A 13,435-nucleotide genomic window follows, 5' to 3' on the forward strand; every position below is an offset into this window, starting at 1 on the left:
ATTACATTCAAACCAGATCATACTACAGTCAGTGTATGGATAAGAAAATGCAAAGCTACTGTACACACTGTAACGTATATCAATAAGCATGCCACCAGCACCCCCTGTTGTAAATTCGGAGCATCAACCGGGAAAATTGCAAAAACAACACGTCACAATAATATACCGGTACTGTAAATCTGAGAAATTACGGCATTCGTAATTCAAGCACCTCCTAAAGAATCTCAAGGAGATACCCATAATGCTAAAATACCACCTGTTTTCATTGCCTGAGGATTGCCATTTAGAGAGGAACAAGGCAATGTGTGTTCTAAAGGGAAATAGATAATTGTGCATGCAGACATTCGGGGGGAAAATGGCAAATCAAGTATTCCTAGCAGAAGGTAAGCATGCGTATTTTTTTATTGGCTATGAAGCTCAAATTTATGAAAATGATCGGATTTATACGCTTCAAAATCATCCAGGAAATCGAATTTACTATGTCTGACGTCATCTAGGAGCGCCACTGGGTTTTCGTCTGCTGGCCTCCGAAATGGGCTCGACTAATCAGCCCTGATTTCATCCATATTTCTTTATCATATTAACTGTTCCGAAAGCTTAAGGCAGTCGAGGCATATCCACAATGGTATTTGGAGGTAAGTGCACGAGAAGACAGGAAGTCGTGGCGTCTTGAGATATATTTGACCGATAATAACAGGTGATAAATGGCTATCCAGCTAGCTAGCCATTACTAGTGTTCGCTGATGTCAAGCCATAAATTCTGACGTTGCCTGGCCTTCTCACTTCACTGTTATTTTCATCCCACGAAAGTTTCCTTTTCTAACTGCCCACAACAGTAGGTAATTGTCATCCAATTATTTGATCATGTTTTGTAGCCATTATGAGTATTCTCAAGCTTGTTTGAATGACATGAGGAAACACCCAACTAGATTGCTACTTTTTACTCCTATCACAACTCAAATTTCAGTTTTAGCTATGGAACTAGCAAGGGAGCGTAATCAATTTGATATCAGATGTGAACATGTTAAGTTATAGTGCAGTTTGTCCAATGTTCTACGTTGCGAATGACAACATGATCTATGCCTTGAGATCATTGCTCCTATTCAAAGAAGATGACAACAGCATTCTTCACCAAATAGGCCTACTGTAGCGAATAACGCTAATTTCTTCATGGACATGTCAAAGATTGGCTATATTGGGGGAAATGTTGGCACTAGATTTATGAAAATATCAAGCGTCCTGCGCTCCTCTTCACATGGAAAGTGAGGCATGTGATATGAATGTGGGTCATTTAACACGTTTTATATAAGGTTTTATAAAGAAAGGGAGGATATGTGTGGGTGGAAGAGGGTTTGTTGTGTAGGTGTTTAACAGTCTCATTTGTCTTCACCTTTACGTTTCCCTCCCCTGGCTTCCTACTAATTATCCAATTGACTGTGGAGAAAATACACAACCGTGTCATGGGACAAGACAATATAATTAGGCTAGTTGGGGGGAAAAAAGCTTCTGAATAATCTGAAAGCATTTCTGGTTGCAGCAGCTGAGGTAGAGATTTCTCCATTACTCTCTTACTCACTCTTCCTCTTGTGCTGTGATTCACTATGTCATACAGTTCAGCCAGTAACATAACTTGTTGCCATGGGGAGAAAGCAATATGGCACAGACCATAAATTAGCTGAAGTGTGTGCCTGATATTTATGGTGCTGTTGGTTTTCTCACCTCCTGTCATCACATGATGGCAAATAGGGCTAAGTATTCAAAGAAATAATATCCAGAGTTAAAAGCTGCAATATGTAGCTTTTTGGGCGACCTGACCAAATTCACATAGACGTGTGTTTTATAGATCTGTCAATCTCATTGAAAACCAGTCTGAAGCGGTAGATGTGTTCTATGTGCGCTATTTCTATTTGTCCCTTAAGCTTCAAACAGCTGAATATACAATATTTTTGGTTATGGAAAATATACTTCAAAGCGGTTTAGAAGGTACAATGATTCTCTATACTATACTTGCTTGTTTTGTCACCAAACTGAAATGAGGTGAACTATTAGAATTTTAGCAATCAGTAAATAGCGGAGCGATTTCTGCATAGTGCATCTTTAACTGAAATTCTGTTTGTGTCCATCATTTTGTGGATCTCCTGTGTCTAGGTCTGAAAACACAAGTTTCCTTTCATCTACTATCTCTCTCAAACATCTTGGCACTCTAAGCCTGGCTTGTGACGTGGGTCTAGTATGTGTTGATGTAGTATGTTAAGGTGAATCCCTGGGGTCGTCTGGCAGCTGGTCACACAGTCTCTCTCTGTGTTTCTAGGTGAGGCGGTGGACGAGGTCAGCTGCAGGTTCTCAGAGCTGGTTCCTGTGGTGCTGACTGCCTGGCCAACAGATTCCACTCCCCGTGCTGCACAGTAAAGAGCCTTTCACGCCCAGACAAGACCACACGGCACCGCCATGAAGCCGGGACACGAGCGCAATCAGGAGTGCCTGCCTCCCAAGAAGAGGGATCTCAACAACAGCACCAGTAGTAGTAGTGCGGGAGGAGGGGCAGGAAGTGGGGTGGGGGGAGGAGGGGGAGGGGGGGAGGAAGTGCCCTCCACTCAGAGCTCAGGGGTCGGTGGTGACACTCAGGGAGGAGGCACAGCAGAGGAGTGGCTGCGTGCTCAGCCTGGTCTACACTATGGAGTAGAAAGTGCTGAGGGCCTCCAAGGGCTGCCTGTTGACCAGTACAGCATGCTCTATAGGGTGGCTCTCCCCTCTGTCTCCTACTCCCAGACCAATCTACACCCAGTGTTAAGCCATATCTCTCCAGCTTACACTGTCCCCTCATCTCTCCTACAGCATCATCCAGGGATCTCCTATCCCCCTCTAGGCTATGCCCAGATCCCCCACTCCTCTTTCCAGTTTGTCTCTCCATACGGTGCAGTCCCTTATGCAGTCCCCCCTGGCTTTGTTCCCAGCACCCTGATCTCCCCCTCAGTTGCCCTCTCCCAGCCCCACCTGGTCCCCTACCAGTCAGTCATCCAGGAGGGGTTGGTCTCCCCTCCTACCCAGGCCCATGTATCTGCCCATGCCTTTGCCAAAGTGGGGTCGTCCGGAGGGGTCCCGCTGATGCTGACCTCGGAACAGGCTGCCCAGCACCAGCAGCACCTGGGCGCGCTGCCCGCCGCAGAGCTCAGTCCTCGGGGAGTGCCTGTCTTTTACCACCCTCAGTGCACCAGGGCTGCACCTGCCCCCAGGGACCCCTACAGTGGGGAGCAGGAGACAGACAGGGATAGGGAGGTGAATGGAGGGGAGAGGGAGCAGGCAGCCAGGGAGATGCTCCAGGACTCAGTCTACAATGCCAGGAATGCAAGGCTGCTGCAGGCAGCATCTGCCTCTGCAGCACTGGAGCACGCACAGGACAGAAGCCTGAAGAGCCGCAGGCTGGACGAGAGGGCTTCGCCTGGGCAGCGCAGCACCCCAGACACTGACCTGGAGGTAAGACTTGAGGTTTTGTTGTAGTTACTTACACGCATGTATTTATTTATTTTAAATAAATGTTTTATTTTCAAATTGTTCTCGAGTAAGAGTTTTGATTTGATTTTGAATTGTCCAAAATTCAGACTTTATTTAGTGCACTTGACTTTTTATAGTGTCTGCTGTGACAGTTGCACAATATCCATGTTCCCCTCCACTTCCTTCCTTTACTTTGTTGAGGGTGTGCTGATCATTGGGCAACCAGTCACATCCACACACTGCCTGCTGCTTCTAGGAAAGACTAAAAATGTTCTGGTTTGTGGTCTCGACTAGAGTTGATAGGAAACCACTGCTTTCTGAGGCTTAATAGTGGGGGTTGAGAGGAGGTACAGGAGGACAAAACTTCAGTCTTTTTTTTCTTTTTCTCAGACACAACAATTTATTACATTTTAAAGATAAAAAGGTTGATTGAAATGTGTTAATAAGATGTATCTTTTGTCATCCTCAAGGTTCAGCAGGTCGTTGGTCGCCTAGCCTCTCCTGTCCAAGGTGTGAGTGGAGGGCGCAAAGAGGTGTCCTTTGGTCCCCTGAACCTATCCCAGGGCTCCCAGAGAGGCAGAGAGGCTCATGGGGAGGCAGGGGAGAGTGCTGGCCGGACAGCGTACGCGATCCACCCTGCAGTGTATGGAGACCCCAGGGTGACGGCCCATCAACAGCAGGCAGGGCAGCCAGGCCACGCGGTCATCTTGGCCAATGGGCAGACAGTCCTGGTCCCCTTAGACTATCACCAACATCAACAGCTACCCCAGCACTACCTCAGCCAGACCAATGATGACACCTCTGCTGTCACCATGGCCTCCCCCACCACCTACTCTAAAGCCTCTGAGTCTCCAGCCAGAGTGTGCCTCCCAGACAGGGCTGTGGTGGAGCTGGCCGCCGTGGAGCAGCAGCCTATTTCTGTCCCAGTCGCGGCAGCCCTCACGCAGGCCCTGGCCCCGGCGCCCACCCCTGCCCCCTCCAATCCCTCCCATTTCATGAAGGGGGCCATCATCCAGCTGGCCACGGGGGAGCTGAAGCGCGTGGAGGACCTGCAGACTCAGGACTTTGTGCGGAGTGCTGAGGTGAGCGGGGGGCTGAAGATCGACTCCAGCATGGTGGTGGACATCAGGACCAGCCAGCAGAGACCAGGCCTGGTGGCGCTGCACTTCACAGTGGGCGAGCAGCAGAGCAAGGTGACCATCGACGTGCCCCCGGAGCACCCCTTCTTTGTGTTTGGCCAGGGCTGGTCCTCCTGCAGCCCAGAGCGCACGGCCCAGCTCTATGGCCTGGCCTGCCACCACTTGCAGGTAGGAGACGTGTGTGTGTCCATCACTCTGCAGCAGCCGCCCCAGCAACAGAAACAGCCCCTGCAGCAGCAGCAACAACAACAGCAGCAGCAGCAGACCCAAGCCAGGACTTCCACCAAAGTCAACTCCACATCAGGGGCCATCGGCCAGCCCATGGGGCCCCCTGCCCCCCAGCAGCCCAGGCCACAGCCTCACTTCAGGATGGAACGCGTCCACAGAGAGAGGGAGAGGGGGGATAAAGAGGAGCCCATGCAACTAGGGGGTGTTGTGCAGAGTGAGATGCCCACCAGACCAAATAGGACTTCAGCAGAGCACACTAGGAGCCAGAGCAGTTACTATTTGCACACGGAGGGTTCTGCTCGTCCAGGGGCGGGGGTGGGAGTGGTGTCGACAGTGTCGAGCGCGTCTCAGAGGCGCTGGTCCGCCCCCGGCCTTCAGAGATACATGAAGCTAGAGGAAGGGGCGCACCCTCAGCTGGGCCCCTCCGGCTCCTCTCGACCCTCCTTCATCCCACAGGAGGTCAAACTGTCCATTGAGGGGCGCTCTAACGCTGGGAAGTAGCACCAACCATGGCAGTCCACACCACAGGAGACTGTCAGAGGAGCGAAAGCATCAGAGAGGGGGAAAGGGGAAAAAGAGTGGAAATGTAGCCCCTGTTTGATATTTTGCACACCTAATAAGATTACAAGCTCTTTGTTTTCAGGGGAACTACCTGGTCTGGTGGCTGGTCAGGTCCGCTCTATTTGCCTGTCAGTCAGGACAGCTCCTGGTCCAGTGATCAGGAGATTGGGTCTCTGCTCTCCCAGGCTGACAGGGAGGGGATGCAGAAGCAGGGAGTGTATGTAGCTGGTGAATCACCAACCAAAGTCTTCAGACTGCATCTTCCTTCCTTCCGCCCTACCAACCCCTCAGAACCATCCTTATCAGAGGTGAACCAACCCTCAGAACCATCCTTATCAGAGGTGAACCAACCCTCAGAACCATCCTTATCAGAGGTGAACCAACCCTCAGAACCATCCTTATCAGAGGTGATCGCATTCACTGGACTTTCTCTCTTCTTTGACCAAACCATCTCCTCTGGAAACCCAAGACTGGGGAGAATATATAGCCCATGTCTGGTAGACAGACAGGGTCTGACCGTGACAAGAACATAGCCATCCTATTATGCTCTGTTTCCCCCCACATTTCTATTTTGGTCTGTTACCTTCAAAAGCGTTCTCCCAAAAAGAATAAAAGACTAAAGGTGTACTTGCGGTGCTGAATGGCTGGCATCGGTACATAGATGCTTTTCCCTCTAATGATGTTGGTTCTCTTGATGCAGACTCTTGACGTGTCATCGTCACTTAGTGTGCTTCTCTAGTAGGAGCAGAGGACTTCTACCAAGGCACAGACACTCCCTCGCCTCCCTGCCTCTCCTCGTTAGGCGCCGTCTGCTGAGAGAGGGTCTGAGAGGAGGGCAGGCAGCCTTAGAGGTCTTTCAATCAGCTCCTTCAATCAACCAATCACAACCTAGGAAACCGCTCACTCCTTTCATAACGCACCAACCACACTTCCCCGTTTTTCATTTTACGCCCCAACCCCACTTTGTGCCACGTTTACATGTCAGTTTTCCTTTCGAAAGAAACCAAAAGAGATGCATTCCAGTATCATAGTGATTATCAGAGTGACCACAAGACAACACTCATCTTCCCGAATGCAGCCCTCCCTGCCTGCTATACCTCTCAGCATTCCTCTGCCTGGCTGGTGACTGTTCACTGTCATTGTATTAGTAGGTACCACTACTGGAGGCACGGGCTGCTCCACCAATGTCACCTGTGGGAATGAAGCCTGCATGGAGCAGTACTGGCTGCAGGCAACTGGCCTGCTCAGGCTGCAGCCCGTCGTGGATGGGGAGGGCCAAAGAGTTGGACCCCCGCCCCCATAGAGCCATGTTGGCCCCCATAGAATCTCTTTCAGTGCAGCAGCCCCTGGGCCTATGAGGGGGAACCCTGTGTGTGTGTGTTGGAGGGGATGGAGTTGGCCCTGCTTCATACCTTTTTCACACTATTGTCTCAACACAAACTGGGGGGATCTTTTGGCTTGCTTTCCAGTGAATATAATTGGTTTAAGGTTAGCCTGCCATTTTCCAGCCTGGTTTAGGTTGTTCATGGCTAGCTAACTATGTGCCTCTGCTCGTTTAAAAGCAGGATGTCACTAGATATGTTATCTGGCCAGGTCAGCTTACACGATTGTGTGAAATGGGTATATGAGTCCAGTCAATCCTTGCTCAGTTACCAAAATCAAAGCAATAGTGGGTGTTCTGTTTATTTGGGGTATTTTGTTATTGTTTATATATAAATATACAGCTTGCTTATCAGACCTAATACTATCTTTAACCCTGACCTGAAACGTTCCTGCTTTTCAAAGGTGATGCACAATTTGGCTCTGAAATGTTTTGTTCTTTGTATGGTTATTACAGATTCACAATCAAAGCATGCCTTTTGAAAATTATTTTATTTAAAAAAACATGCATTTCTTCTGGAGAGAATAGTCTCATTTTTGATGGACTGGTGGTTCGGGCTCTGATCCTCACTGATATTATTCATTATAGTTTTATATGGTTTTATATAGTTACCCTATATGGTTTTATTCAAGTGCATCTCCCAGAGAGGCTTGACTCCAAATCAGTGGTGAGCATCTTAACTGTCCTCTGTTTTGTCCTCTCCTTTGTCTTTTAATCTACTTGTGTACATGGAGAATTGTTTTGTCCATGGCAATATTATTTCCAGTGGACCTTAAGATTGTCTTGTATTGCACATAGAAAACTTCACCTGTTGATTCACACTGACCTTGTAATGGGAATTACAAATGTTTTTGTAGTTATTCATTTTTTTTAAAGTATTCTTAAGGTAGTTTTGGCAATAGAGAAACTAACTTGCATGGTTGACACTGTTTACAAATTAGCCAAGACACAATGCTGCAGTTTCCTTTTTCGGACACAGATTTTAGTCACAGAAACTTCAAGTGGATGAAATCAAGATGAAGTGCAATTACAGCAGATGTAAAAATCCCTCAGACATTTAGTTTGATATGTCATTCCACAAAGCAGCCAAACATTTAGTTTGATATGTCATTCCACAAAGCAGCCAGACATTTAGTTTGATATGTCATTCCACAAAGCAGCCAGACATTTAGTTTGATATGTCATTCCACAAAGCAGCCAAACATTTAGTTTGATATGTCATTCCACAAAGCAGCCAGACATTTAGTTTGATATGTCATTCCACAAAGCAGCCAGACATTTAGTTTGATATGTCATTCCACAAAGCAGCCAGACATTTAGTTTGATATGTCATTCCACAAAGCAGCCAGACATTTAGTTTGATATGTCATTCCACAAAGCAGCCAGACATTTAGTTTGATATGTCATTCCACAAAGCAGCCAGACATTTAGTTTGATATGTCATTCCACAAAGCAGCCAGACATTTAGTTTGATATGTCATTCCACAAAGCAGCCAGACATTTAGTTTGGTATGTCATTCCATAAAGCAGCCAGATATTCCCATTAGATTATGGTAATTCCAGTTATTTTTTTATTCTAAAATGTCTTTACTGTTAATGCTCTTGTCAGAAAGACCTCAGTTGTGTCTAGTTTTAATGTCTCTGGTCACTTCTGAACCGGTAGTCCTTGTCTGTAAATGATGTGTATTTGTTTTGATATCACCTGTGTCATAAGATGTGCTCCAACACAGATCCAAGCATTAATATCCCAGGCACACCCATACTGTGTGAGATGGTAACTGTGTGTTAGAGCATCTCTCAGCTGACCTGTCTGTATCTGTATCCTGGGCTTTGAGCTCTGGGGTGAAGACTGGTGATTTGTGTGTGGTGACACCCAATGCCTTCTAATGGACTGGAGTCCCTCATCCATGCTATTTATAGATGACTGTGTCAAATCTAGTTCATACACCCCTTCCAACCCCACTGCCTCCACAACATTTCTGTTGAGTGGAGCCCCCAAGGACTCACGGTTCACTGAGGATAAAACCTCCGACTGTCTTCGACAACAAGGAGAGGGGAGGTCCGTTAGGCCTGATCAGGGCAGAGTCACATGCCATTTGATACTGTCATGATAACCAATCAGACATGTTGTTGAAATATGTTTTTAAATACGGTAGTGGTCAAATGCCATACAGAGATGAGCTGGGGGGTTTTCCATAGTGGAGCAGTAGACATTTAGCCATAAACCGCTCAATACTTAATTTATTTTTTAGTGATTACGTTTGTTAAATTTGTTTATGCTATAAGCAATACAGTTACACAGAATACCTGAAAACGTCATGTAGTATAAGCATGTGCTATGCAGTAAACTCTGAAGTAATCTGCTCTTCAGTGTCCAAGTGTACCTAGTACGGGGTAGGACAGGTTTGTAATGTATATAAGAAGGTGGCTGATGCAGTCATTGTACACTGATCTCTGAGTACTATTGCTTATCAGTGCCCACTCTTGGGTGTCTGAATATAGTGGATTTATTTTGTCAGGTTAGGTTTTTCTTCAGACCCTTAGTTGTCACTAACCTAAGTTCAGCACAGTGTTTTGTTCCAGTCAGCTCAGCCTATTACCTCCACCTTCCGCTGCCAGGCAGTACGGGCCAAATCATGACCAGAGATGGGTATGCACGTGTAACTCAAATTTTGATGTAAATCTGTCATTGACGTCTATGGATTTGTGCTGAAATTCAAATTATGTGCATGGATATCCAGTTAGATTTTGGCCTTACGATCTCTCTTGGTCACGTGTAGCAATACCTTGTTTAGATATGGTATGAATGTTAAGGTGTGTATTCAGCCCTGTAGGGTCAGAGTCTTCTCTTTGGTGAACTTTTACTCTCCAAAATGTACTGCCTTACCAAGGCCTCTCAGCTGGGCCGGTCTCACATTTTATAGGAGATGGTGTGAAAAAGGACGCTGTCAACAGCCTGCCTGTGTCTGTGCACTGTTGTCAAATGTTTTGTGAATGGGTTGCATCTCATGTCCCACCTCCCTGGGAGCTCTTCCAGAAAGCAGGATCAATGAGTTAGCCGGCTAATGGTCCCCCCAAAAAACGTAAATAACAGCATTTCTTTTTAGAGAATTATGAACTTGAAATTGGTAATGGTATAATTGACTTGACAACCAACAATCCATATTCAGGTTTAGTTTTCTCAATGAAAATTGAGATGTATTTGGCTGCTTATCAAAGTTAACTGGCTACGGTAATGATCCTGCTTCCTGGAACACTCCACTGCTCATCAACACACTCTTTCCTAGTTATTCCTCCAGATATTCTTACTTCAGTAAAATATCATTAACAGAACTCCTCACATGCACAAACAGCACTTCTGTGTCTTACCACCTCCTCTCCTCCCCTTGCCATGCCACACAACATGTGTATCAAACTCAGTATTCTGGTCTGGGACATCCATTCTAGGTGCAAGCAGTGCCTCCTGTTTCTTTACCTCTTCCTCTCTGTCTTGAACACAGTATGTGGTAGTGGCTGTATGACCACTCTGACTCTCAGCAGACAGGCACATTAGCAGCACGCCCTCTGTTACACTCAGACTAGCATCGTTCTCAGACTTCTGCTCGGAGCGTGAAAGTGCTACTTCAGCGGTTTTCTGGGTTCTTCTCTTGACTCTAACCATCGTAAGAAAGGGAAAACATTTGACCTGTACGTTTTTGACCTCACTCTTCTTATTACAATTTTATTCAAGAAAGAAAATTGCACTAATTTTCCATCCTTTATAGTATTATAAAATTAACGGTTAGTTAATTGAAGTTTTTAATTATTAGCGCTAAACACAAAACCCAATGAAACAATCACTTGACAGTTGTGCATGTTTGTAGAGATAATGTTTTGTATGGCTATTATCAAGCTTGTCAATATAACGCCTTAAGATCTGCTTTGTACAATGTGTTCATGGAATGATGCTTACAAGTGACCCAGTTTCCCTGTTTTTCTGTAGCTGCAAAGGTGGATCAGTTCACTCTTGTTGTATTGACCCCCTCTTGGCACTCTCCTGGTGTTTTATTCATAAGCAGAAAGGCATTTGGAGATGGACTGTATCTCTGGATAGGTTACAGTGAGGGATCATGTTGGGGTGAGTCCCTAGCACTGCTTGAAAGCTGGACCAGTAACTGACTGCTGTTGTTTTTTTAGTTGTTTTTTTTACACACGCACAACCCTCTGTTGTTAATGTGAGTGGACGTTGGGAGTAGGTCCCTGAAGGTGAGGTTGTGCTCAATGTATTTTAGTTCTGGCCATGTCTGATCTACATGGGAGAGAATGTGAGGCTTTTCAACCCAGTGAAAACTTTCCTTTATTGGTAACTGTATGATCTGTTTTTGTTTTGTGATTATGGAAAAAGGCTTTATGACCCCTGTATAAAGTAGCCCTGTTGGTCTGATCTTGTATGACTGAGGTAAATAGACTGGATGGGATGGTGTTGTTGCCAGGCACTAGAGATGCAGAATTAAATCAGGAAGATGAGAATGGTTAAAAGTTTTAATGGAGTTGTGTATTTTCAGATTTGACATTTGTATTTTGGCACTAAAGTTACTGCTTTTTACGTGACATTTGACCCGTTTTAAAAGAAACAGCATCCTTTTTTTAAAGTATAAAATCTGCAAAATATATGCAATGTTTATGTAATATTCAATCCTCAAATATAATCCAGGTTGTATAAACTTTTGTATTGTTTTAATATCGTATGGCCGTACCAATATGTATTGATTCTTATCAAAAGCCTTAGTTGTCTACCCAAAGTGCTCCCTTAGAATACAGTACCCTACACCTACCTGAACTTTACAAAGCATTAATAACTATTGTTGCATTTTTTTTTATTTGTACCCTTTTTGAATAAAATAGATTTGTACTGTATATTTGTACCGCTGTGAACTACTTAAGGCTGTTTTGTTTTTGTTTTGCTGTTTTAATTCTATGTACTTAAGGACACAAAGATATTGTATTTTTATTGTTACAGCTAACTTCTTGGAGACATTGCATTTATCATGTTAAGTAAACACAATAATATATATATACTTACTATTACCCTATGTCCAGAGTTGTGTTTTATTTGGTCTCTTCTTTGACTGGTCCACATGGAGAGGTGATATGTGGGTTCTGGAGCTAGTTCCAGGGTTATAAACCATCATCTGCAGCTTTGGGTTATCAATGATTTAATTACCACACAGGTCAAACTTGAGTTTCAGGGTCATGTCTGAATGAACTATAGAGTTGTTTAACTACAGTACACCAGTGAAATGTCCATTCCTATCATTCCATGTTTCTGCTCTGTTCACACCCCAGAGTTAGCATTGGATAGCACTACTCTGTAGGTGTTATAGAGGTTTATGACACTGTGTCTGCTATGAATAGAGAGGCCGTTGTGGCCTGGAGAGAGCCAGTCCATTTGAATGGCATGCTTTATTTGCTGACTGGTGCGTAGGGTGAACTGAAAGAGAAGAGACATTACTACACAGCGCGGGTGTCAAAGTCAATGTTTATTTCCACATTCTATTGCTGCTTTTAATATAATCTGTACATCTGTTAATCCAGTAGCAGAACGGCTGCCGTAAAAGTACCGTTCTGAGCAGTGACAAAGGGCATGAAGTGTTCTGTTTTTCACTTTTGTTTACCCTCATTGATTTTGGCCTTCTTAAAAGGATTTCCTTTGTAAACATGGACATCAAGAGAATATCCTGATAGACTAGTAAAAAGGCCAAAGTTCAAAGAACATCTTTAGATTAAATTGAACAAAAACAGGCAGGCATAGAATAACAGAATACAAGCTCATATTGAACCATTCTAGGACAAATGCAGTTTCACGACATGCAGTGTTAACCTAATCCATACTGTCACTCTAGGCAGAGCTTTAGAAAGTGCTGTTCAAAAGCACAAACAGAACCTGGGAAACTGTCAATACAATTTCCTTTTGTAGTATTTTAATGTCAAAGAAGAGCGTACTCCACATTTTCCATTGCATTATTCCACTGTGTGAGGATGAGGACACTGATATCAGCTGCCAGTTCAAATCAGTCAGAATACCCAGTATTCATTATTGAAAAGGTGTCCATACGTTCAGTACTTGGCAGAAATGTTGATACAGATTTTGTAGCAAAGATAATGACCGTGTGTGACAACTTTGTCTTGAGCATGGCTCTGCTCTCTGTGTATCTTAAATTAGGATAGTGATATGACCCTGCTGAAAAGAACTTCATGGACCAGGGCGCTGAATCTATGGCCAAAGAGGCCTCACTGAGTTGCATCGCCTGAGTTGCACAATTCCATACATTTGAGTCCATTTGTTTTTTACTGCACTCTGCATAGTTTTAAGAGTCAAATTTCCCTTGGAATAAACAGCACTGTTGCATAGAGGTTTGAACCGCTCCTAGACTCTTAAGGACAATTAGAATATAATAGCTTTTTCCCTGTTGAGAGGCATGCTATTCTGTTCTGGGCTTTAGCCTGGTAGTGGCTCAAACTGAGAAGCAGTCTTAGTTCCCATCTTAAGGAATACTCCAGAAAACTAATCATGTACTGTAACATTGTCAATATGTGTCTGCAGAGCTCAGTTGTGAAACATTGCGTATCGGAGGTAACCTTTGTGGCAAGAAAT

At 44.8% G+C, this 13,435-nt stretch overlaps 1 protein-coding gene and 1 long non-coding RNA gene across 2 annotated transcripts; both read left to right on the plus strand.

Moving 5' to 3' along the window:
- Positions 1 to 513: 513 nt before the first annotated feature.
- LOC115167737 (uncharacterized) lies at positions 514 to 2,471 on the plus strand. Its single transcript, XR_003870545.1, has 2 exons — positions 514 to 635; positions 2,312 to 2,471. It is a non-coding gene; the product is annotated as an uncharacterized LOC115167737 (long non-coding RNA).
- A 123-nt stretch (positions 2,472 to 2,594) lies between these two features.
- Positions 2,595 to 11,873, plus strand: LOC115167251 (ataxin-1-like). The gene is made up of 2 exons (XM_029721472.1): positions 2,595 to 3,474; positions 3,963 to 11,873. Exons 1-2 carry the CDS (start codon positions 2,728 to 2,730, stop codon positions 5,358 to 5,360), a joined length of 2,145 nt encoding a protein of 714 aa, XP_029577332.1. The 5' UTR covers positions 2,595 to 2,727; the 3' UTR covers positions 5,361 to 11,873.
- Positions 11,874 to 13,435: the final 1,562 nt, after the last annotated feature.

This window comes from Salmo trutta, chromosome 29 (assembly GCF_901001165.1).
Source record: "Salmo trutta chromosome 29, fSalTru1.1, whole genome shotgun sequence".
Taxonomy (NCBI): domain Eukaryota; kingdom Metazoa; phylum Chordata; class Actinopteri; order Salmoniformes; family Salmonidae; genus Salmo; species Salmo trutta.

What these genes read in the sequence shown, in the direction of transcription:
- LOC115167251 (XM_029721472.1), top strand. Translation starts at nt 2,728, where the DNA reads ATGCTCTATAGGGTGGCTCTCCCCTCTGTCTCCTACTCCCAGACCAAT. An exon ending in CCCCAGACACTGACCTGGAG is followed by an intron (nt 3,475 to 3,962) that starts GTAAGACTTGAG and finishes GTCATCCTCAAG; the next exon opens with GTTCAGCAGGTCGTTGGTCG.